The sequence below is a fragment of the Siniperca chuatsi genome, linkage group LG12, assembly GCF_020085105.1.
Source record: "Siniperca chuatsi isolate FFG_IHB_CAS linkage group LG12, ASM2008510v1, whole genome shotgun sequence".
Taxonomy (NCBI): Eukaryota; Metazoa; Chordata; class Actinopteri; order Centrarchiformes; family Sinipercidae; genus Siniperca; species Siniperca chuatsi.
Window position 1 is genome coordinate 15768735 of NC_058053.1, and position 24374 is coordinate 15793108.

At 40.5% G+C, this 24374-nt stretch overlaps 1 protein-coding gene across 3 annotated transcripts in view; it reads right to left on the reverse strand.

Moving 5' to 3' along the window:
- Positions 1–425: 425 nt before the first annotated feature.
- LOC122885613 (FERM, ARHGEF and pleckstrin domain-containing protein 1-like) overlaps positions 426–24374 on the reverse strand; it is a 58740-nt gene continuing 34791 nt past the window's right edge. For 2 of the 3 annotated variants that reach the window (XM_044216926.1, XM_044216927.1), the window contains 22 exons: positions 23424–23521; positions 22685–22799; positions 20000–20147; positions 19693–19788; positions 19442–19605; positions 19278–19346; positions 19114–19189; positions 17991–18198; positions 12430–12617; positions 12040–12129; positions 9978–10111; positions 8977–9058; positions 8643–8880; positions 8413–8543; positions 8205–8273; positions 7612–7701; positions 7257–7339; positions 5847–5959; positions 5439–5602; positions 2093–2200; positions 1733–1884; positions 426–1645 (listed from right to left, as the gene is read on the reverse strand). In XM_044216926.1, coding sequence (XP_044072861.1) covers positions 1564–1645; positions 1733–1884; positions 2093–2200; positions 5439–5602; positions 5847–5959; positions 7257–7339; positions 7612–7701; positions 8205–8273; positions 8413–8543; positions 8643–8880; positions 8977–9058; positions 9978–10111; positions 12040–12129; positions 12430–12617; positions 17991–18198; positions 19114–19189; positions 19278–19346; positions 19442–19605; positions 19693–19788; positions 20000–20147; positions 22685–22799; positions 23424–23521 — 2698 coding nt within the window. In that variant the 3' untranslated portion in view covers positions 426–1563. Of the gene's footprint in view, positions 1646–1732; positions 1885–2092; positions 2201–3292; positions 3430–5438; positions 5603–5846; positions 5960–7256; positions 7340–7611; positions 7702–8204; positions 8274–8412; positions 8544–8642; positions 8881–8976; positions 9059–9977; positions 10112–12039; positions 12130–12429; positions 12618–17990; positions 18199–19113; positions 19190–19277; positions 19347–19441; positions 19606–19692; positions 19789–19999; positions 20148–22684; positions 22800–23423; positions 23522–24374 lie in introns of all 3 variants that reach the window. The other variant, XM_044216928.1, reaches the window with a different exon arrangement.

The window sequence follows — 24374 nt, forward strand, 5'->3', positions numbered from 1 at the left end:
ATATACCATTTGTTACAAGAGATCGGATTAGACTCACTACTAAGACTTTTTGTTAATCAAAAGTGAACTTTGATGCTATAGGACATACATTTCTGATACCAGAGGATGATATGTCATTGTTTGAGGAGCTAAATGCATATTTAGAAGAATTTATAAATGACATGAATTAATATTTTGGCAGGAGTGCACTCACTGCAAAAAGAAAAAAGCCTTTGGAACAGTGCTTTATATTGCTTGTATTATTATACACCAATATATAAACACTGTAGTTATGTCTTGACTGAACCTAAAGTCTTGATCAGTGATGCCATCTGTAGGTCACAGCTGGAAACACACAGAACATGTGCTGAGCAACAGTAAATTCCCTAGAGAAAACATCACTGCTGCTTCTCAAGCTTAAAAAAATCCCACAAGTGACACAAATCTAAGTTTGAGTAAGTTTTTTTTATTGCTTTCATTTCCAAAGAGCTCTCTGAAAAAAACACTGCAATTCTAAGCAGAACTGAGGTTTTCCATTTAATTCGCTTCACTGCAAAACCCTGTCAAATGCATATTTCCATTCATTTAGACCCATAAAAAGATCTGGTATCTGTATACAGGAGGCAGCCTAGTTCAGTGAGGGCAACGGCGCTTGGAACTGAAAGTTTCTGTTTTGTTTCACACATAATCTTTAAAGCTTTCAATTACACTCACCTTCATAATACAATGATTATGAACATGTTTCACATGTTCTCATACAGCTGAAGGGGAACTTTAGTTAATTAAAAAAAGTAAAACAGTCTGAGTTGTATTCATACGACGAAGATCAGCAAATAGAATATTTACTTTATTTGAAATGGCGTTAATCTGTGATGGCAGCTACCCCATGTCATATTGTGATCAATTCTAGGGATATGTCAATGATACAACAAAATAATTTCATATTTTCATCACCTTTTTAAAAAAAAACAAGAACACATTGTGCTGGGCCAGGTGTGAACAGAGCTTTGACCGTTAAAGGGTGGCCTGTTTTACATGATTTAAAATTTCATGGTATACAGTACAGGAGACACTCCTCATCCCCAATGTAACAAAGTAGCATTAAAAAGTCCAGGACATTGATATAAACCAGTTTGGCACTGAAGTTGCAGGACATTTTCAAAGCAGCAGTTTTCAATAAAATGGCAAAGTAGACAAAACATTATGACAATGCAGTGATAGTTTAACCATCTAAGAAAGAATGCTGAATATCTATATCAACCTGTTCCTGCTGTAGAAACAACCAATGACAAAATGTAAAACCAGAAAGATAGGAAGTGGTTCAGACCATTAGAAAACAGTATAAAATGACATCCTTAAAAAGAGGTTTCAGAGTTGAGAGTAAAAATGCCAAAAAATGCAGTCTCTGATGCAGTCTAAACCAGCGGACATGTCACCATTAAAGCATTAAAAAGCACCAAATGTGCATGGACACATGTACAAATGTCCCAGATATGTGTAGAGAAGAAAAGCAAAGAGTCTAGCGGGACAGGAGGGGCAGATGCCACCCGAGGGAGACAGCGTGTGGAAACAAGGTGAGCCAACTCAGTGAGGATGGGACTCTTTGCTGTTCAGGACACGAGTGCCACTGGAGGGGACCGTGGCGCTGCGGATGACCTCCATCCATCTGCGGGCAAAGAAAGGCTTTTTAATCAGTCCTCTGAACCACTGAAACCATTTAGTAAATGTGCATCTGGATGATTACAGTCTCTACCTCTCAAAAGTGTATTCACTCTCCGATCGAAAATAGTAGACGTGGGACTTGAAATGCAGTTTGAAGACATAGTCCTTGTGGATGTTTTCAGACTCTGAGGGGATGGTGACTGAGTAACCCAGCAGAGGAAGGCTGGCCAGTGGATAATCATCCTGAGGAAAACATTTAAATTGACATTGAAAAATGCATTTTGGTATGTAAATAATTACAAAAACAATTTGGGATAAAAGAAAAAGAAAATTAAACAGATAATTTAAAAAATATCAATTACTCCAAACAAAACAGTACAGCAGAAAACTATGCAACATATCCAGCGATGCGTTCACTGGACAAACAGAGTTGAGAGTGAATGTTCATCACCTGGTGAGACTTATAGAAAAACAGGCTGAAGTTGGTGAAGACCACCCAGAGCTTCTGCCAGCCGTTGCTGTTCTTGAACTTCCTCAGTAAGTTTCCTGACAGCTGATTCTACAAAGACAAAAAAAGTTTGAAATCCAAAACTACATAATATATAAGACCACTAGTAGTGTACAGTACTTAGATTTTTGATTAAAAATGTGGAAGAAGGATTCATGAAATTAAAGGATAAGTCTGGTGATATTCTAAATGTTTCTTATTGTTAACCAATCCACTGAAAATCCCAAAACCAACAGTGAGCTGATCCTACTAACAAGTATTGTCTGTGTCCAAAGCCTGATATATCTTATTCCTCTGTGCCACAGTCCTCCATTGTTGTCCAAAAACTATTCAAAACACATCTATGAGCCACACTGTTGCAATGAGTGACATGTTCCTTCATTACAATGAACATGACCACTGTAGTTTATTTGGAGTCAATTCCACAAACACCGTCCTGCTGCTCTAAATACTCACTAGAGCACCATATGTGTATTAATCCACAGCTGAAAATAGTCCCCCACAAATACACCATTTACTCCTGTTTGAGAAACATTTGCTAAAAACCATAGTGCCCAGTTGTTTTAGGAAATTACTGAGGCTTTTATAAAAATGAAACCATAAATTTATGACCTGATTTTAAAGATTTATGTCTTCAGAAGGAACAAATAGGCTGACTTTCTGAAGTCAGAAAGTGTTGAGAGACGGACACATTGTTAGTTTTGGTCATTTCATGGCATTTATTGACAACAGAAATATAGAATATGGCCGGCCTTATTTGTTTAACTGTGCTTCTTTTGTACTTTCAAATAAACTGTAAATCTATTGTTACTGAGCAATTTTATAAAAAAAATCCTGTAATAGTTTAAAAGATTAAGTAATTATAAAACAGGATCTGAGCTGAGAACAATATGCAACAGTTTCTGGCTCTTCTGTTACATTATGTTTAATGATCATAGTGCTTCTATTGTGAATTTCATTTAGGATTATCAGCTGTGAATCACAAGTTTCTGTAAAACCAATCAATGTGTCACTGATCTGTACAATATGAGGCACCACAGCAACTTCTATTCCATAGTTTTCTAACTTTCTAACTTTTCTTCCTATGATACAGTTCAAGTAAACACATACACAGGGCCTCTCCTGTCTGCCTTGCTCCTTTACCTCTAGACTCCTGCAGGATTCACTAAAGGAGAGGCTTTGAACACGGTACCAGCAGATAACAGACAGTGGCACTGGTCCCTGGCCACTGGCGGGCCCCACCAGGGGGGCCTTATTCTCACTGAGTGGACTAGGGTCCTCTACCATGGAGGAACGTACAGACACATGGGGAAAAGAGAGACAGAGAGAGAAAAAAAAACAGACAGGGAGGGAAAGACAGAAACACAGAGACTGAGTAGGTGAAACACAGGCATGCAGTGGCAGGGATAAACACGAAGGTCGACGGTGTGTCCAGGCAAAGCTGTGAAGAGGATGTTGTTACAACTACAGAGAAAGAGCAGAACCAGATCAGGGCACAGATGGGTTGTAGAGAGGCTACATCCCAAAACAGGATCCGTTCTGTTAGTGTGAGATGAGGACGTTTAGCACATCTACGTACTGCTCTCTCTCTATAGACGATCAGAGATTTCAAGTGCCAGAAGAGGAGAAAAAGGACAGAACCACACAGGAAAGCCACAGTTTACTGTTAGCCAAAAGAGGGTAGGAACAGTATCCTCACTGAGGCTGAAAATAGAGCAAATAAACAGCTTTAACATACAATGACTTAAAGTAAACATTTATCTGATATAAAAACAGCTCAAACAATACTGGTGCAAAATCCCTAAGTCCCATTATTTGCAGTTTTCAACAGTTTGTGTGGAAAAATACTTTTTTTTTTTTTTTTTTAAAAGGACGAGACCTGTTTAAAGGTACCATGTGGAGTTTTTGTCCATTAGAAGCTCTGTTTTTACAAGTGGGTCCCCGTTTTGTTTGTCCCGAGCATGCTTATGAGGATGCACATGCATGCGTGCGAGCATATAGGCACCACGATTCGTATCCTGCCATTGGTTTCACGCTATTCTACTAATCAACAAGGCATTGGAGGTTAATAAGAATGTTAACTAGCAAACATAGATGTAACCATTGTATGATTTTAAATATTTTAAATGCCTATAATTGATATTTTTTATAATAATGCACCAAATAATGTGAAAACACTGTGACAATGTCAAAGGGGTGTAGTGATGAACCTACAGAGAATTATTACCCGAATCTGCAGCTCCACTCGGCTTTACTGAGCTTTATAGTGTGTCTCTCTGCTCATTGTTAAGCTGTCCGGCCCACAGCTTTACTGTTATGGTTCACTCCCACTGCTCTCATAGCATCACTTTCAGCTGCAACAGGTGGCTGTTTTCAGTGAAAAAGCTTTAGAAACCCACTGTACACTACCTGCTCAGCATCAAACTGTAGACAGACACAGTTAGAGACTAGCTGGTGAACAAAGTGGAGCATTTAAGCAGCTAAAGAGCCAGACATTTCCCTCAGAAGTTGGTAGAGACCAAAAACAGAGCTAAAACAGAGGGAGTATTGGACTTACATTCGCCAGGTGGACACAAACACGACTCCAAATGAATGATTTTGTTTCTCCGTAAGTGCTGGATGTGTAAAGTTCACCATATCACTCTATAACTCAAGGACCTCAAGGTGATGACATGTCAATGTTGTGTTAACAACTGGTTTCTGCTGCCCTAAAGTGGCCAAGTAAATCATTATCATTATTAATCATTATTGCAGGTTTAAATATCTTTGTAAACTTTGTAAATGTTTTATGAGGAAGGAAATGCACTTGTTAGACCTCAAGGACACACGTGATGTACTGTGGTGAGTAACACTAGATGTAGACATAACCTTTGTTTGTTTACAAGAAAATTACGCAGGGAGCCTTTTAACATATGTTCACCTAAATTTCATGTCCCTGTGCACCCAGGGACTTTCTATTATTTGCTTTCTAATCTGATTTTTACCCATTTCTTATTACATAATATAATTATTAATATATTAGTATTTTGACTTTTTATTTTGAAAATGAATAATGGAATGAATGAGCCCTAAAATCATTTCAGTTCATTAGCTCACAATAACAAAAATATGTTCTTAAGCATAGTAAGAAATAGTTAAGATGATGGAGTGCAGCACAGGAGGATACTGTTCCCACAGAGATAATCAAAGTGAATTAAGCTACAGCACACACTCAGACACAGAGAAAGAAAACAGTGAGGCAGGAGGGGAGGGGCAGGTCTGAGGTTGAGTGCTGAGGTTTGGCCGGTACCTCCACAGCTATGCTAAAGTCCACCATGGACACACTGGTGTTCCTGTGCCAGCACACATGCACCATGGTGTTACCACGGTGAGGGGCTGGCCTCTCCAGCGAGGTGTGCGACGCTGTTATGTCATCCTCAGACTCCGCCTCCACCGAGGAGTCCTCAGGGCATTCTGGGAAAGTCAGGATGTTGTTACTGCTAGATAATGAGCAGGGTGATGAGGGGAGAAGGGTGCTAAAACACATACAATGTTAATAATAATATAATATAATAATTCACAAATCAAATGTAGTCTCGTGTAGGTGGGATTTCAGTCGGTGAGGTTTTACTCAAAATGTTAGCATTTTCTGTTACTGTATATCCACAAACTGAAGTATACATTTTATATTTAACTGTATGTTATTGTAGTAACTTACTGTTGTCTGTCAGATTGCTGGTCAGAATGTCGAATGAAGGCCCATTGCTGGTTTTTGCCATCTCTATCGCCATCTTTATGTCCTCCATCCACTTCTCCATCTCTGTTAGTGAACTACAGTGAAAAACACACAAATGGATAAAGTGCTCAGCATGTCCCATCATTAGTCACAGCAGGAAGGTCTGGTGGTTAGAAATAGTCCAGTTAACAAGAATGTCACAAGTTAGAGCCATGTTAGTCCAGGTGTCCTGCCAAAATTTTCCCTAAAAAGGACACTAAGATGGACACTACCATCTGTCCATTATGGAAACTGGATGAGCAAAATGTTAGTTCGAAGGCAGGAAATCGGTTATTTTTTTCTCTAATTGTCAGAGAGTAAAAAAGTCTCAATGCAATCGAGGGTAGGTCGTAACCCCCCCACCCAAAAAAAACAAATGTAAATATATGAATCCTATTTCCTAGCACATAATACATTATTAATACATTGGTTATTGGGCTTTACCAACGGATGGTAGTCTAACAAAAAATAAGAAAAATTTGAAATGCTATGTACATTGTGATATTATTAATATCACATTAATTATCAAAGTGAATTGATAATAAATTAACTACCCTTAAAATCACATTAATTCTTGTTGAGAGACACCTCACACTTTACGATCAATAAATATTGTATTTGCATCCACAAGTACCGTCCTTTACCGCCTTATCTTTGATTAATGTTCAATTCCATCATCTTTTTAGGACTGTAAACAAAAATGTAGATTAAATAATTATTAAACCCCCTTTTTGTTTTGTTGTTCTGTAATTGAGACTGTGATTACATATCATGAGTTGTTGAAGTTGGAAACAGCAATGATGCATATGTGAAAACAATAATCTATATCGAATCTGTCTATGATCATGCAGTACTCTCAGGCTGCAGGTACAACCTCCACCAATCAGAAGGGATTCTAGTTAGCCTGAGAGGCAAAGCACAGGGCAAAGTAATGGCTCTGGTCATGAAGTTTAATTGGTAGGAGGTCAAGGTAATAATTGAAAGTGCTCTAGATGAGCATATCAACATTTTAATCAGTTCCTCTCTACTCTTGCGGATGGCAGCTGGACAACAAGACTTTGTTTACAGAGCCTTTGGTGAGTAAAATTAAACTGAAACTGTAAAGTGAGGGCGAGAAAAACAGGACATGCCACCCCCCACCCCCTATCCTCAGTGGAAATTACGCCTTTCTTTTTCTACAAGTTTGTCATTATTTGTGAGAACTGCAACTGACGAGAGTTCATGTAACGATTCTCAAATGTCTCCAAACCAAAATCCAGACGCTCCAGAAGAATGAATGCACACACAGTCACTTTGGGTTAATTTTAGGCCCAGGTACAAGGTGTCTGTGTGCTGACAACCACCGTTTCTTACCTTGCTGCCACCACCACCGACTGCTGCTGTCCAACCAACGTGAAGGCATGAGGCACACCCCACTCATCTTCACTCTCTCTGATCTGGAAGAAGAACACAGAGACACAGAAAAAACATTAGAGAGCAGCGGTATCTAGGACAGCAAGGACCAAAATAGACAGAAAGGGAGAGACGGAGGGAGGGATGATGAAAAGGAAGTGAGAGAGTCTGGGTGAAAAAAGTGTGTGTGTTGGGGTGGGGGAAGACGTTGAAAGAGCTGCAGTTCAGCTGTTTGAGGTGGATTATTTGCAGTAATGACAAACTGGTGACAGCCGTTTGAAACACTTTGTGCTCAATTGAGAGACACAGGACTTACTGTCATGCAATGGAGCGGCAGCTGCCCGTGCACCTTGAACTGATTGGTCGCCGTCATCCCTCGACTTGTATACAAAATGACATCGTTGAACTATCGCCAGCGAGGCAGGGAGAGAGAGATGGAAATAAACAATCTTTCAAACCAAATGCCATTGAGTCTGTTTTTTGTTTAACTTACTAAACTAAATGTATATAATCCAATAAATAATTCTAAGGAAGCACAAACAACTTGTCATAACGATTGGGAAATTATAAAGTTGAACATAGTTGCAAAAAATGTTAATAATACTGAATTAAATATAAATTATTCCACAGCCTAAAGCTCCATCATACATACACAGTTTACATTTTTGAATGCCTTGTTTATCAAAGTTATATTTCCAACAAATCCAAACACTTGTGTAAAACAGACTGTCTACATTCTCAGCAACATGTGCTATTTTTCACAAAAATAACTTTTATAGTTGCACAACATCTGCCAACACCATCTGAGTCATGTATAGCTGGAAAGGATAAAAGCATAATTATTTTTCCACTGAGATCACTCGACTAAATAATTAGTGATATGACCTAATCTCAGAAAGTGGGTGTTACCAGGAAAAACATTCGTTGCTGTAGGCCTTTTCCAGACAGTTTGCTGAGGCAGCCTAACCTGATGAACTCCTGAGAAAGAGGAAACAAAACAAAAAAAAACATGCATAATTTATTAGAGACATACTATACAGGGTGTCAGTAGATGTTTGGAAGTCAGATAGAGAATTAAAATCTTTGCCAGTCCATTCGTTTCAAGCATTAAACTCACCCGACCAGGAACAACAAGATTGTCAACGCCGATCAAATCCTTCTTCAGCTCCAGCAGCTTCTGGAAGTTCTCCATCTTGATTAGGCTTCCCTGGAGCTGCTCCACCACCTCAGACACATCTGCCAGAGCAGCTACAGACCAACCAAAATAAGAGATGAATGGAGATAGACTGTTCTACAGAACCAGAAGACCTAAATGTGCCTCTATAAACACTGGCCTGAGCGTAGTACCTCTGCAGTCCCTGAAATCCACATGAGTAGCTGGGTAGTGTTTGCACAGGCGTTCCAGGATCTGCTTGTAGTGACTGAGACGGTGCAGAGGCCGCAGTACGAAGACACTGAGGGGGACGTAGCAGACCTTTTGCAGCTCAAAGTCCCTGCAGAGACCCTCTAACCTACGGGATGCCCGGCACACCTTCTCCAGCTCCAACAGAACTTCAGATTGCCTATGCAGGTTTGCTGTCAGGGGCTACGGACATAGTTGGAATATGGCACACTTAAATGAGTATTCATTCATTACTGTATTTACAGATATGTAAGAATTTGACATAGAGTGGTGCCTCACCTTCAAGCCTTGAAGGTTCTTCAGCATGACATCTCCAATGCGCTGGTAGTCTCCTTTTATGTGAGCATTGGAGCGTCCTTCCCTAAAACAGATAAACAGCGGCAAGTTTTTATCTCTAAAACATTACGGAGACCATTGTAGACAGTTTAGTAATTGACTACTCCGAAGAGTTTCACCTTATGCAAGAAAAATTCCAATGAAGTTGGACAGGGCTCTTTAAACTTTGAGAAAGAGATCCACCAGCAGGTGTCTCCCTTGAGCATGACTTTCTCCATATAAGGTGCAGGAGTAATAGGCTGCCATAACTGAATTCATTCAGAATATTTATTTATTTGGTTCAGCATTTTAGCAGTCACTTTAGGGAAACATATCCAGTTTGTAAAACACATCCTTCCCAATCTACGACAGGCCGCTTTCTAATCATGGTCACAACGACAAAAGGTACATCGCTACTATAATATTTGAATATGCAAAACTAAAAAAGAGACACATGTAGTGCTAGATCATTTGCATACACATCCGAATGCAGTTCTTATCAGCAGAGTTGACTATTATATCACTTTAAGCTTTAATTTGGAGTTCTAATGATGACAAGCCAAAATGGGCTTTGAAATAAAAATACTTTATGTCTGCAGTTAATGGTTGTTAATTCAAACAGGCTGACAGCCTTTATGCATCACTGTCTGCGTGTGTGTGTGGTTCAGTGTGCGTTAGATAAAGCACAACATCATTAAAGAGATCAGACAGCAGAAACCCACAGGCAAGAAAAGGCCGAGCCGTGGTGCAGCACGATTGTTGCCATGGAGACGATAGCTCCTCGGGTCATCTATAGGGACTGGGTCGCCCTGTCAGACTAAATGCCAATAAATTAAATAATATTTATTCAAAATAGGGGTAGAAGTTGTGATAAATTGGACTAAAACCAAAGCACCACATCACTGGACTTGTTCTTGACCCTGCAGGGATTTTTGGAGCGAGTCTGGAAGTGAAATGATCCTCACCACAGGGCCAGCCTCTGCTCCACCTCCCTGAGAAAACCTGTGTGGAACTTGTGCAGCGGCTCGAAGGTGGAGAAGACGGTGTTCTTCAGAGAGTCTGGAGTCGCCTCATCTTGTCCTACAGCACTCTGGAAAGACTGAGTTCACAAATACACACATGCATCAGAGTTCAAGCAATAAAACGTAGTAAAAAGCAAGATATTATTTTTGTTTACATTAAGGACCCCCTGCAGACATGTTTTAAGACATATAAAAACTCAGAGGTGATAATTATTAAAATTACATCTGCTCCTTGTCCCTCATTGAAAAATCCAGAATATATGTATATGCAAATATTTTTCATTTCAAAAGTTTAACTACTAGATGCGTGATGTCTCCTACTTCACTGAAAAGTAAATTCTCAGTGTATGTGCATGGGAGGTTTCAAGTTGCCCAATCACACTTGTTTAAGTTGCATACTGGACTATGATTGGCTGCCAAACTAATTCTGGTGTCCCAAAATCATGGTCATACATGCATGTCTAGACTAAACTTTCCACCAGCTTAATGTGAAAACAGCCGTCTAGTGTAAGACTCTGCACATACATCATTCTGCACAGTGAAGGTCAAAAATTCATGTGAAGTACAAATAAGCAAAACACATTTTTGAGCGGAGGGGGGTGCCCTGGTGGTCTGGAGTTTCCATGGCATCCCCACTTTGCGTGGGGAATATCCAGAATGTCTCTCAAGTAACTTTAGAAGGTAGAGATTAAATCCTTGCATATATGATTAATTTGAGAGTCTTGAACCTTTTTGAAGGGAAAGGGACACTATGATACCACAACTACCAAGAGCGATACCAGAGGTATTTTCCAGAGATTGGAGACCACTTTCTGGTTCAGAATAGATAAAGCAACCATGTATCACTTGGATGTTAACAGGTATGAAACAACTATAAAAGTTTAATAAAAAAAGACAAATCAAGTATTAAACTGCAGTGCAATGGTTATTCCTCCTTGACATCAGGTGACTCAAGTCTTGTTAAGAGTTGGTTCAGTGAGACTGCTCAAGATCATAGGAGTGGCAATGATCAATGCTGTTAATGCAGATTTTTCCCAGGATACTACCACCTTTATCTGTGTTTTCTGCTGTTGCACTTCAGTCTTGTGAATCCTTTAATTGCCTGAGCATGATTGGAGGAATCAATAGCCAATCATTCTTAACACTATTGTTCCATTAAGTCAGACTGAAGTCAAACGTCGCATGTTGTGTGTTTGGCCACAGCGGACAGAAAATAGTTTGATTTCGCTGACGTGATGGGAAAGGGGAAATGGGTTTTGGGAAAAGTGAGTGTTTCTAGAAGGGATTGAGAAGAAGCGCCAGCTGTTGTTCAGATGACTTCACCCCAAACAGCAGCACCAACCAAGGGAAGAGAGGGTATAAGAGAGACGGCACACACACAGCTGAGAAAAGAACGAGGACACGAGCCAACCCAAACATTTATGAGATGTGTGAAAGGCCTCTCTGAAAATTACAAGACGAGAAAAGCTGCAGCCTTAAAAACGCCAGTGAAAAGAAGTGATGCATTTTCTCTACATGTGTGTGCTGAATCAGACAACGGCAGCACTTCAGTGCAGCCTCGTAAGAACATCCTTCTCCTTGTTGAAGGAGCTGCGCATTTAAAATCCTGTTTTCTGTTGCATTTCCTTTGAGATATTATCAAATGAAATGGCATATGGAAATCCATATGCCAGTGAAATCTAAAGGAATGGACTAAAATAGGGAGTCAAATGCCCAGGGAACATGCAGCTAAATCCATCCATCTCTTTAAACACAAACACAGTTTAGTATTCACAGCCTTGAGTGAGAGAGATAAATGCATTTCAGAGTGCGAGTGTGGGGAATGAATAAAAAATGAAATCGCATCTGCCAAAATATCCTGTGTCACTGCCTGACTCTGTGTTTTGGCGGGCGCTCTGCAATGGAGCAGCTAACCGGAATAATCAATGTTTTCTCCCCAGAGGACAGCGCAGGAGAAAACAAACAGTGGAGCAGCGTGTTGGCAAGCAGACTTGGCTTTTCTTACCACAGTCACCACCTCCAGGTCCTTCAGATATGTCCTTTCGGTGGTCAGCAGCTCCTTGGCGATGAAGTAGGCCCGATCTGTTGGGAACCTCTGCAAAGACATAACAACAGAGAGGAGACTGTGAGCAAGAACATCTCATGTTTGGTGCCTCATCAGTTTCATTGCATGCCTAACCTATTTCTCTGAGTAGATTTGCAAGAAAATACTCAGCTTCAGTCCCTGTGGAGAATTATTTAGGGCAGGTAATCTAGGTCCAGTGCTATTTTGAGTATATGACAGTGGCTTTGAAGCAAACGTTTGGAAAAAAACCCTAAAAAAACGATAACTAAGTAACTTATTGGAGTGATTACAGTCATTTTTTATAAGCAGAAGCTCCATGAAATCACAAACCTTCCTCCGAACCTCGTCTTCATCGTCAGTGCGAATGCTGCCGGCGTCGTTGAGCAGCGGGCTGGTAAGGGGGGAAGGTTGTCGGCCGTCGGGACTGTGACTGCACAGCTCCAGTGACTTCTGACCATTGACCATGCCATGGGAGTGACCGGAGGATGCCGACAGGTGCGGGCTGTTGGACACCACTCCTGCACGGGGTCATTCAGCAACCGAAGTAAGGGGAGAAAATGGGAAAAAAGTGAGTGATTCAAATATACATAAAAACACAACAGGAGACCGGATCTGGGCAAAAATATTCTTAGCATTTGCATTCACCTACTTCAGATGGGTAAAGTTTGGCACATTGTGAGAATTCATATGAAGTCAGGGATATCATAAGTCACAGAAAAGAAGATGATTTGTTGTATAATCGAGCGACAGAAAATGAATCAGCAACTATTTTGAAAACAAAATCGACATTTTTTAAGCAAAAGCTCCAAATGTTTTCTGGTTCCAGCTTCCCAAATGTGATGATTTGCTGCTTTTCTCTGTTTTATATCATATCTTTGGTTTATGGACTGTTGGTCGGACAAAACAAGACATCTGAAGATGTTTTTTTGAGAGTAAAAAATTTACTATTTTCAGACATTTTGTAGACTTAACATTTAATCGATGAATCGGAAAAACAATCGGAAGATTAATTGATCATGAAAATAATCGTTAGTTGCGGCAGAAAAGTCAAATTCCAAAAACACTCTGGTGTCATTTTGATAACTAAATTTTCCAGCATCCAATTCATAATACAACATGGCAAACATCACCCATTGGGAAACTATGCAAGCTACACCAAACTATCTTAAGTATTTGCAAACACCGTTTGACCAAAGATTTGAGTCTTCCTCAGCCACACAGGAAAATATAATGAGGTCTTGTTGGGGGATCTGCCTGCAGAAAGTGAAATATCAGCCATGACTCACTCTACAGTCCAGACAGCTCTGGCAGTCTTTGTGCCACATCAATCAGTATGCGAGCTGAGGCACATATTGCAGAATGATCAAGAGGAATAGCTTACTTAGTGTCATCTACACTGACGATGTTCACTGAGCTTACTTACTATGTTTTAGCTGCAACTTGCCCACCTCGCTCTGTTGTCCTGTGTTGTGTCGACACAAACACAACAGTGATTACACGCACACACACCAGTGCAACTCGTGGTTGCAACTAGCTCAACGCACCAGCACAACTCTGGGAAGGATTTATATAAACTCTATGGAGGGAAGAAGTGGAAACCATAGTGTACATCTACAACACTGCTACACATGAGAGCGGAAAAAAACTACAGAATATACACAGACATTCACCAATCAACACTACAAAACTACAGGGAGAATGAAGGGGAAAAGTCTAGTATCTACAATGAGCACCAGACACCAACTTCTGGGGTCTCAAAAAGAAGATTCGGAAAACCTCACTTCATAAAGGTCATCTTTATTGACTCTAAAATAACATATATACATTGTTAAATGAATGTAAATCTTGAGAAAAGCAGCATAAAAAGGTCAAAGCCAGGGAGGGAGGGACACTATGAGTGAGTGAAGGAGAGACAGAAGGGAAAGTGTAGTAAAAGAAGTGTGAATTCATGCAGTCATCTAGGCCTTAGCTACTATTTAATATAAAACAGATCTTTATAAATGTTAAGGTTTTGAATAAACAGCCTTGTGACACTTTTGTCATGTTTTTGTTATTGCTGTACTGAAAAAGTCAGTTGGTAATGAGGAAACATACATTATTCAGTCCATGAATACAAATCAGTTTCACATCAGTTTACTTGTAATAGTGACACAGTGAGCTGTAAAAATAATGTATATTAATACGCTGTTTTAAAATTCAGTCCCTAATCATACTGTATGATTTCCTAGCTCTAACATCACATTCTCCAGTCTGTTACACAAAATTATGAAATTACGGTGAAGTGACTGACTACCTGTATATTACAGTACAAACAGTACATGCAGAGAGCAGCCAGGGCAGAACAGCATGATGTGTACCACGCCTCCCTCCTGGTTTAGTGTAGCATGCATTGGAAACACACCCTGAAGGACACCAGTGGTTGAAAAACTCACATAAATCTCGTCCACAGACCTGGGCCGAACAAACACGTTACATGGAGTTGGAGTTAAATGCTCGATTGTACGGACAGGTATTTTCGATCTGCTCCAAATTACATAATTTTTGTACGGCAGTGTCATTCCAGGTCTATGTGAGAGCTTTGTGCACCAGAGAAGGTTCCCTCACACTGCAGTGATCCAGTAACTCGCCCAAATAAACATCTTCTTTTAGATATAGTGCTGTAGTAATCTATGTCATTCAGCTTTGAAAGTTTTGCCATTGATAATATTAAATAATCAGGAGGCACATAACACAGCCAAGACTTTTTTGCAGGTGCTGGGTGACAATAATCTGCACAAAACGAAAACATTCATGCACGTTTTCAATTTTTCGTTTATTCTATATTTCTTCTTTTTTTGTTGCTTTTATTGGATAGATGATAGTAGAAAGGCAGACAGGAAACAAGGGATGCACAAAGGTCCGGGGACATTGTGGTGTGCGGTATGCGCCTTAACCTTTAGACTACTGGGGTGCCCATTGTGGTCGTAATGTAATCATGTCGATGTTGAATAACAGAAGAATTGGGAATGAGCCATTGATAATGATGAAATATCAAATAATTTAGAAATCCAAACACCTCTGCTAATAAAGAATAGCTATCAATCCAAATAAAATCACAAAATCTCACTATGGATATGCTGCATGACGTCAATGCTAAAAATGTGTGGGAGCACCGCAAAACCAGTCGACAGTGATGGATGAGCCAAGAGACTCGGTGCTTTGAGGTGTTGCCCTTAAACTGCCTTTCACACGTACACAGTTACTAAAACCTGCTTCTATTTTCCTGCATATTCCCAAGATCCTGTCATCCTTAACCTGACATTCTATCTGCTCTGGAATAATCAACCGTTAGCTGGATCATTGCAGAGGAACCCAGATACTGGTAATCTCACCTCTTTTCACCACACAGACTGTAGTGAATGACAAAACAGGTTTACATGCAGTCACAGCTGGGAAAAAATACAGAAAAGATATGACAGTTTCATGCTGACAGACAGGTGCTTATATTGGACAAAGAAAAAGAAAGAAAAGAAAGAACAGAAATGTGATATAAAGATCATCACTTTCTCAAACAACATAAATAAACATGAGGGCAGAAGTGCAAAAGAAAACTGAAAATGTGGCAAAAACATAAAAGTGCAGTGCCATTTTGTTAAGAAGATTGAGAACTTTGCAATCTTTGGAAACTAGTGTATTTTGTGGACACCACAGCTGTTGGAGGACTTAGCTTGATACCAAATTACTGCAAGAGATACTTGAGCATGAGTCAAGTGCAGAGGGAGATGTCAATAGTAAGCATAAGAGCCATAAACTGTTGTGGAGTGGCTAAACTATCAATGCAACACACATGTTTCCTCATCTCAGCCTGCCCAAGCCACTGCTGGTCTTTTTACGGTATTAGACAATATTCACAAAAGTGTTGTGAGGTTATATTTACTCCTGTTGTTGTATTTCTTGCAGATTCCTACCACCTTAGTAAATAAAACATGATAGGTAAATGGACGTTTCTGTTTCAAGTTACAAAAGAGCAGAAGGTACTGTAAACATAAACAATATTGAATACTAGCCAAATGTTCAAAGTGGTATTTGCAGTATATTAATTTGTTTCCACTCCGACACCAAACACTTCAGACAGAACTTACTACTCTTACAACAATCACAAGCCAGATGCAGCATCAAGAGTATCAATAAATCAAACAAGACGGCAGGATTATTCCCAACAAATGCCTACAAAGTCAACAATTACTGCCATAATTATACATCCACAGGTCTTTTAAGACACCACAATAGACGTATAATGAGAACAAAGTGTGTAATACAGAAAACTGTATAAAATTTTACCACCTTAATCAATCTAATAGAAAACAGAAATGTCTACAGACAACAATGAAATGATATGTGTATTTCCTGATAGGAAGTCATAAGGCATCTGACTTTGTTCTAAACGTCCAACGAATGCATGAACGTGAGAAAAAGTGCAACTGTAATAATACATTTTCTTTTGATCATTCTCAAGTTTAAAATGGACATGAACAGAGCCACTAATTCTCTGTAGTTTTTAGCTATTCAGTAGCTATAAATCCTAACATGGCACTTGTGTATTTCTGCAAGGACCTGTTCATTCAAGAACTGGGAGGCTAAAAGATAAACATGTAACAAACAAGGAAACCCTGAACAGAATCCTTCCTTCATGAAATCTCGCAAAAGGGAAACGCCTCCCAATGAAAGACACACTGATGCTGGGCTCAAAAAGTGCTTCTGGTACAGTAGGTAGTGCTGTGCTTAAGAAGACTACCATGAACATGGAGTGTTGAGATTTGAGTCGTCCTCTGACAGAAATAATCCGTCACCCACATAACACTGCTTTTCTAACACCATCTGGACCCAAACTAAACCCTTTAAACTCTCCCGTGGAGATGGTTTGAAGCTCTCTGTACACTAACAGCTGAAAATCTGTCCGCCATCCTCATCATTAAAGACATGGCATCCGTCCTCATCTGCCTCCTCATCCAGTTGGAGGCTGCCAAAAGAAAACTTGTTCCTGGGTATAGGGGAAGTGGGGTTGGCCTCCACTGGATTACCAAACATTAGGGGGCTGCTGCTGTTGTCCCTGTTGGTCTCCACCTCAGACTCACTGGATTCTGAACCACTGGTGGTGGAGCAGTCATTCATATGAACCAGTCCCACATGTGTGACACCAGCCTGCCCTAAGCGTTTCTGCCCCGGACTGGCACTGGACCTACCCGCTGCTGAGAGGCCATTTGCCACCATGCGGCGCTCAAGAGCAGCCATACGTTCAGCCCGAGATAGGACAGGGCGTGATTCTTGTCCTGGGGAGGATGTTCCCTGGTTTGGGTCTGTGTCAGAGTGGTGACGCACTTTGTGGGGCTTTTGTAAGCAAGGAGAGCGGCTTGGGATGGAGGAGAATCTGCCCTCATTGAAGTGAGAGGGAGCAGAGCTGTAGCCGTTCTGCTCAGAGTAATTGAGGGCGCTTGATTGTTGGAAGGGGTCCACGGCAGGACTGGTGACAACACTCCTTGAACCCATATGTGGGACTGTGAGAGGGCTGCTGCTATGCCTGTCTCTATTATGAGCACTGATGTCTGCCATAGTGCTGTGGTCAACCTTTTGATAGGACTGCCTGGGAGACTTCTCCAACACCTGGCTCATGTTGAGCGATTGCTTAGAAGAGGAAGGGGACTCCCTGTACCACATCCTACCAAGAGAGTGCTCCTGCAGAGCCCCATTTATGCTCCCAGAGCCAGACCCAAGGCGGTGCTTGGCCCGCTCCCTGTAACTGTGATTCAATCTTATAACCTGGTCCCTGCCCATGTTACATTCACTATCTACATCACTGCAGTCAATGTAGGGGATGGAAGAGCTGCTGCCTTTAGTAGACCGAGATGCTGGACCTGTACTCAGATGTTCTGGTTGGGTCTGTCGTGTTGAGCCTTTTGTCTCTTCAGTCCTGGACACAGACCCAGTTCTGTCATCATGGCCGTTTCTCTGGTGAGACGGGCTCGCCCTTGTTGTCCTCGAGGCTGAGGGGTCTTCTGCACTCACCAACACCAACTCCTTCCAATGACGCCGAGGAGGAGAGTCTACTCTGGGAGCACCACTCTGACAGAAAGAGACAGAGGCAAAGAATTAAAGCATTTTCACAAGATTCCTTTTTTCTTCATGACAATGTGATTATTAATGCTAACAATGGTGTTTTTAATTAATTCTGTCTGACTTTAAGGTAGCCTGTGGAATTTTTGGAGTGGGTTTGTTTCTTGTGCTCTACTAGCATGCGCAGAGGCTGCACATGTACATGCATATGTGCACGAGGTTGGACAGTTTCGCTGATCGACAGTTAGTGGTGGTAAGGTGCCAGTAAATGTAGCAATACTCAAGCAAAAGGCAGGAAAGAAGAAACTCCTAGCCGGTGTAAACATGGGTACAAACTAGACATGCAAGTAGGTATGCTGGGGTCCAAGGACCAAAGATGCAGCAACCAGAAGTATGAAGCCATCTCTGAAAAGGGCTTAAACAGGTGGTTTAACATGAGTTTGACTATACACATTGGCACTCTCGGGCACTGTCCTGCAGCACACACTGCCAAGATCTGATCCTGATCTGAGCCTCAGACAACAAGGGCCATTGAGTCTGAATCTGCATTAAAACGTTTCTCAATAAATAATTTTTCATCTCGTTCACAAGTGTCTCCTAGTTTGGGTACTGTCCTCTGATACACACTTGAAACCTAATAGGCAAAAGTAAAAATGAATATGTTATGTTCTTTTCGAATGACAAAATGTTATGCACAGGATGACATGCAATTATAACAATGTGTAATGTGTTGAACAATGCAGGTTTTAAAATATATATATATAAAAAAAGGTTTTTGGTGAGAAACGTTCGATGCAAAATAACTGTTACCACTGAGGCTTTCTTTATGTAAATGGAAGCACATTATAATGACCATAAGGTGACATGGTGACCGCATGTGGCTAATTGTCTACTGTAGATGCACTGAAAAGCTGAGACACTCACTTCCGTTGGCACTTCATGGTGGCGTGGAGAAGGCAATGGCGACAGGCGGCTGTTGTGTTGGACCCGACTGTGTTTCCTGGCAGACAGGATGTTGAAGGTTAGTGTTATACACTCCGAGCACCCTCGCCTAGACCAAATATGTCAAATGTGTGTGCAGCCTTTACCTTTCAAATGGAATTTTTTTAAACTCCGACTCCCTCACATAATCAATCACCTGCTTCTGCGTGCGACCGCTGCAGAGACGGTACAGGAGGGATAATAATGAGCTATTCTGGGAGAGTTGTAGTAGACTGTTAAGTGATGGGGAGACCCTGCTGTGTGACTCTACCTGAATCTGAAGGAAGAGCCTCGTGTGAAGAGCACGGGCTTGGGTTTGGGCTTAGGTTCTTCAAAGAGGCGGAAGAAGGCATGGTATTCGACACAGATCTTCCAGAAGACTTTACAGCAGTCTCTGCTGGCCATCAGAAACTCCAGAGTGTCCTGATATGAACTCTGGCACACACATAAAAACATAACTTACAACACCAAACAGTGATGGGTTTTGTATTTTACACAATGTGATTCAGGGACACAACTTACATTTAGATCTGGTCTCAACTTGATTAGGAAACGTTTCCTCTTAAAGCTCAGTTTACGCACTTTAGACCAGTTGAAGGCGTTGATCTTTGTGTGTCCCTGCAGTGAAAAATTTAATTAACCCACAAGCGTTCAAAAATAAAATTTTTACCACCAACCATTTCTACTGAAGTGAACTTAAAGCACAAATGACCAAACACAAAATTCAACCCAGAAGTTTTCATAATCACATCTGTACCATGCATACAACTTCTTACACCAGCTGTCATTAAACAAAGTAGGTATTGACCTACAAACTAGTGTGACTGACCTGAATAACCAGGACACCAGTGTGCGCCACAGCCAGGCCTAGCCTTGTGCCCTCGCGATCCTTGGCAGGGTGGAGACGAATACCATACATCTCCAACCTGCGCGCCACCTCTAGTAAGTGATAGTCTGATTCTGCTGGTGTGTGACCTCTAGCAACACAAAACACAACAGTAACAAGTTAAAGGGGCAATATGTACCACCTGTTGAATTCATACTCCAAATCAATAGGGGGCAGCATGTCACATATCAGGTCATAACTGCTGCTAACTGCCATTAGCTAGTTAGCTCAGTTAGCTGTGCAGCTAACTTAGTTACGGTGCTATTAGCTGACTGAGCACCAAAACCAGAGCCTGGCGAGCAGGCAACAGGAGAGGCATCAAGCGTCAGAGTAGCGAGAGCGAGGTTGGGCATCAGAGAGGCAGCAACAGCGACAGCGTCAGTGACAGCGACAGCGTGTAGAGCCAGAATATTTTTCACATCTCACCAATGGATTAAGGATTTATTTCGACCAAACCAGAGTTGGTGATTGTTGGAACAGTTTAAAGACTAACCAAGATGGTTTTGGTGAGCTTTATTTTGTTTTTGTGTTTGAAAGAAGTGTGTTTTAAGATGAGTTAAAAGGCAATTAAGCTGGTTTTAGTTCAGTGAAAGAGAAATGTGAATTCAGAAGGTGTAAAGTTGTATTTTTCTGTTTGAAAAGGAAAATAGGTGTAAGAATATTTCCTTTCTTGAAATTTTGTGAGTTTATTTACACAAGCTAAGAGAGCTTGTGTAACGTAGCAAACTCGCTGTTTGCAAGCATCTCCCAGCTGGAACTACCTGAGCTATACTATCAGACTATTGCCCCTCGAGGCACAAGTGGTACTACAACACAGGACGGGCCGGGGATAGCAGGTTTGCATGCTAATTTCACTAGACATCTCTGCAACACAATACATAGAAGTCTTTAACATGACATCATAACTGTTACTTCTTCACATTCTGTTGATAAGGTTAGTTCACTTTTGAAATGTTTTAAGCTAAAATTCTGGCCAATTCTTACATATTGCCCCTTTAAAGAATAAGGCTGGTGATATTTTATAATTTCCTTATGGTCAACAAATTCCATGAAAAGATTGTCTGTTGAGTCGTCAAAGCTCTAAGAAATATAACCTATCCATTTGTGTCATACAGTATACCTTCATTGTTGTCCAAAAGCTATTAAAAACACACAAATAAGCCACACTGCTGTACTGGGTGACATTGAAGTATGTTTGAGTAAACTACAGTGACCAGTTGTTTTAAGAAATTACTAAGCCTTTTAAAAAAGAAATTATATATTTTTGATGTTTTTTTTAAAGATTTAAGTCTGAGAATAATTGGGTTTGCGGCTTAGAGCCACAGAAAGGGCAGGAGTGATAGACTAGCTCATTATTGGTCTAATTTCTTGACATTAAGAAAAAATAAACAGAATAAAAGTGACCTTGTCCTCAAATCTATGTATTAGTATTATACAAAAGTAGTATGTGTTTTGGAAAAGAGACTGAAGTAGGGAGAGTGGATTAAGACAGAACAAAATTAAAAGGGCTAATCTTATTTACAGGTTTTAACACTTTGACTTGAAGTGCAAACTGTAGCATTCATTATCCTTTCAGCAAATATTTTGGACAAATAAATTAGATCCTGGCTTATCATCCGGCTGTGTGTCTCACTAATTGCGGTGAAAAGACCAAGTCTGAGTGGATCCAGGTTTCTAATGTTTATCTGAGTTTTTGGAGCAGTGGTGGGAGGTTGGGGAGGGGTTGCAAACGTTAACTAACTTTCCTAATTCTTATCAGTGGGTAAGCCTTCCTGTTTCCTGTGTGTGGTACATAATAAGAGATTTAACTCAGCATGGCACCCAGCCATGCTACAGTTATCAACTAAGAAAGCCTTGGGTGGAAAAAGAGCAAGTCAAAGTGAGCAGTCAAATCTAATGGAGCTCCTTTCATGTAGCAGCCGCTCACAGTGTGTCTATCTCTGGCACGGCCCACTGTAACGTAGACGTGAGACAAAGCTTGGCGAAGCTTGTATTAACATTTGTACACTGATGATGACATTTTGAGGGAGGACGGTGGAAGGAGGTCTGAAACATTTCCAGTAATATACTCCCAGCAGCATACCACTGTTAAACTAGAGGCTGATACTAGGAAAATTACTGGGTAAAAAAAGTTCAATAACCAGCTTCACTTCACACAAACTCCTGCATTAAACACAAGACATTAGATCTGGGTTTTTAACCTACTAACCCAGCTGCCAACAGCTGTGTGTGTCATTTGGTGGGTTGAAGTAAGATTTCAATGCAGTCTTTTGTTGTGGACAAACTCATATCCACCTCTGGCCAGAAGCTGTAAAACAACTTACAAAGACTAGCTTTTCTAAGTTCATGTACGATAAAGAACAACACAGAGTACTCTTGAGAAAAAACTCATTAATTCGATGACTGATTTCCTGAATGTGTCACCTGTACAATAAAACTTCCCTGCGGGACATGCAAGAGGTCTGAAATAACTTTTCCTGTTCATGGGTGAAAAGAATAATTGTTGTTCAGCTGTGGCTTCAGTGAACTATATAAACAGAGCTAAAAAGAAACTAAGAGACTGGATCAAAGAAATGCCTTATTTTAAGAGTGTGCACACCACACAGTACTCCAGGTCTAAATACTCACTTATTCTTTGAGTGAAACTCCATGATTTTGTCAATCAGGGGCATTTGATCTGGGATGTAGTTGTTGTTGAGGAGGTGTGACCGGCACTGGCTCTCCTCAAAGTCCCCAATCTCAGCTGATAAGTTAGGGAGAAGAAAGTAAAAAGTTAATGTTATCGTAGAAATACCTGCTACAAAATAAAGATAGGTGACAAATTAAAAGAAAAAAATACCAACATTAAACGGCTTAGTAAGCCTCCAGAATAGCTTAAATGCTCCTTGGCACAGATTCTCCAAGTCTCTGAACTCTACTAGAGGAATGAACACCATTCTTCCAAAAGATATTTTCCTGTCTAATATTCCTGTGATAAAATTATACTCTTTTGCATGTCTACTGTATCTATAGACACAAAATCGAACTGATCTCCATCATAATGCATGCTGTCTTTGATCACTTTTGGGAAACAGACTGTGCCTCAGATGATATATATGAAAATGCTCAGTATTTCCTGACACGGCACCATGATGCGTGTGGTTGTTCTGAAGCAGTCCCACAAGATTATGTTCAGGCATCTGACTGAAAGGTATCCATAGCAACACACAGATAATCAATTTGCAATGGTGTGCAGTGTGCTATATGACAATGTTTTATGATAAGCTCTGTGTGAAAAAAAGCATAATGTGTCTTCAAAGACAGTTATCTGATCAGTCGAGGCTTTGGTCTCTTGAGCTAGATGAGGAAACAGCCATGAGGAACTTACACTGGATAACATGGGAGACCATCAGCGCGGCACTGCTGTCATTGCAGGTCAGACGTCCACAGGAAAGATCCTGTTTGATCTGGAGGGCAAACAGGTACCTGGACACAAACACAAACAGCTTTCACAGATTCAATAGAGTAGATGTGGTGGCAGTTTCCAGCGCTGAAGCAAGATCAAATGAAACGATCAAATGTACTGCCGAATTCAAACAGGACACCCAAGGGAGTTGCTGTAACTAGATTTCTGATAAAATCCAATGTACCTTGGCTCTTTTAATTTTACACAGATTTTCCAAAAGAAGTTGGGCCACGTGCACATTTTGGATTCAGTAATTAACAAGTTGAGTCATTTAGTGAAGATTTACAGACTGTCTTGTGTTACAGTGCTGCTTCTCTTGGATGCAAGCCAGAGCAAGAACCAATATAGTCTTAATAAAAGGTATAATAATGGGTTTAAATGATAAAAATTACCGGTAAGTAATAGTTTAAAATACAAATGAATGATGCAGTGCACAACCAAAAGTCAGAGTTCAGTGGATGAGAAGTGTTACCAATTTCATCAATGGACCTGATGAAACTGTGATGCCAAATGCATATTTCGGCTACCTGACCTCATAATGGAGGAGGGCCTACTTTGGCAGGTTTGTCCCTTCAGCCACAGCAGTCTTGAATAAAATATAGCTGAACACTAAATGTATAGCTATTCTGTATGTTTACATGTATGTATATATGTGTGTAAGTACTCCATATGTGATGATATATGTAGGGGCATGAATGTGTATACCTGCATCAAGGGCTGCAATGAACGATTATTTTCATTATGGATTGATCCACAAATAATTTTTTTGACTAATTGATAACTGCTGGGTTTATAAATGTCAGAAAAAAGTGAAATATGTCCATCAAAGTTTTCCAGAGTCCAAGGTGACGTCTTCAAATGTCGTGTTTTGTC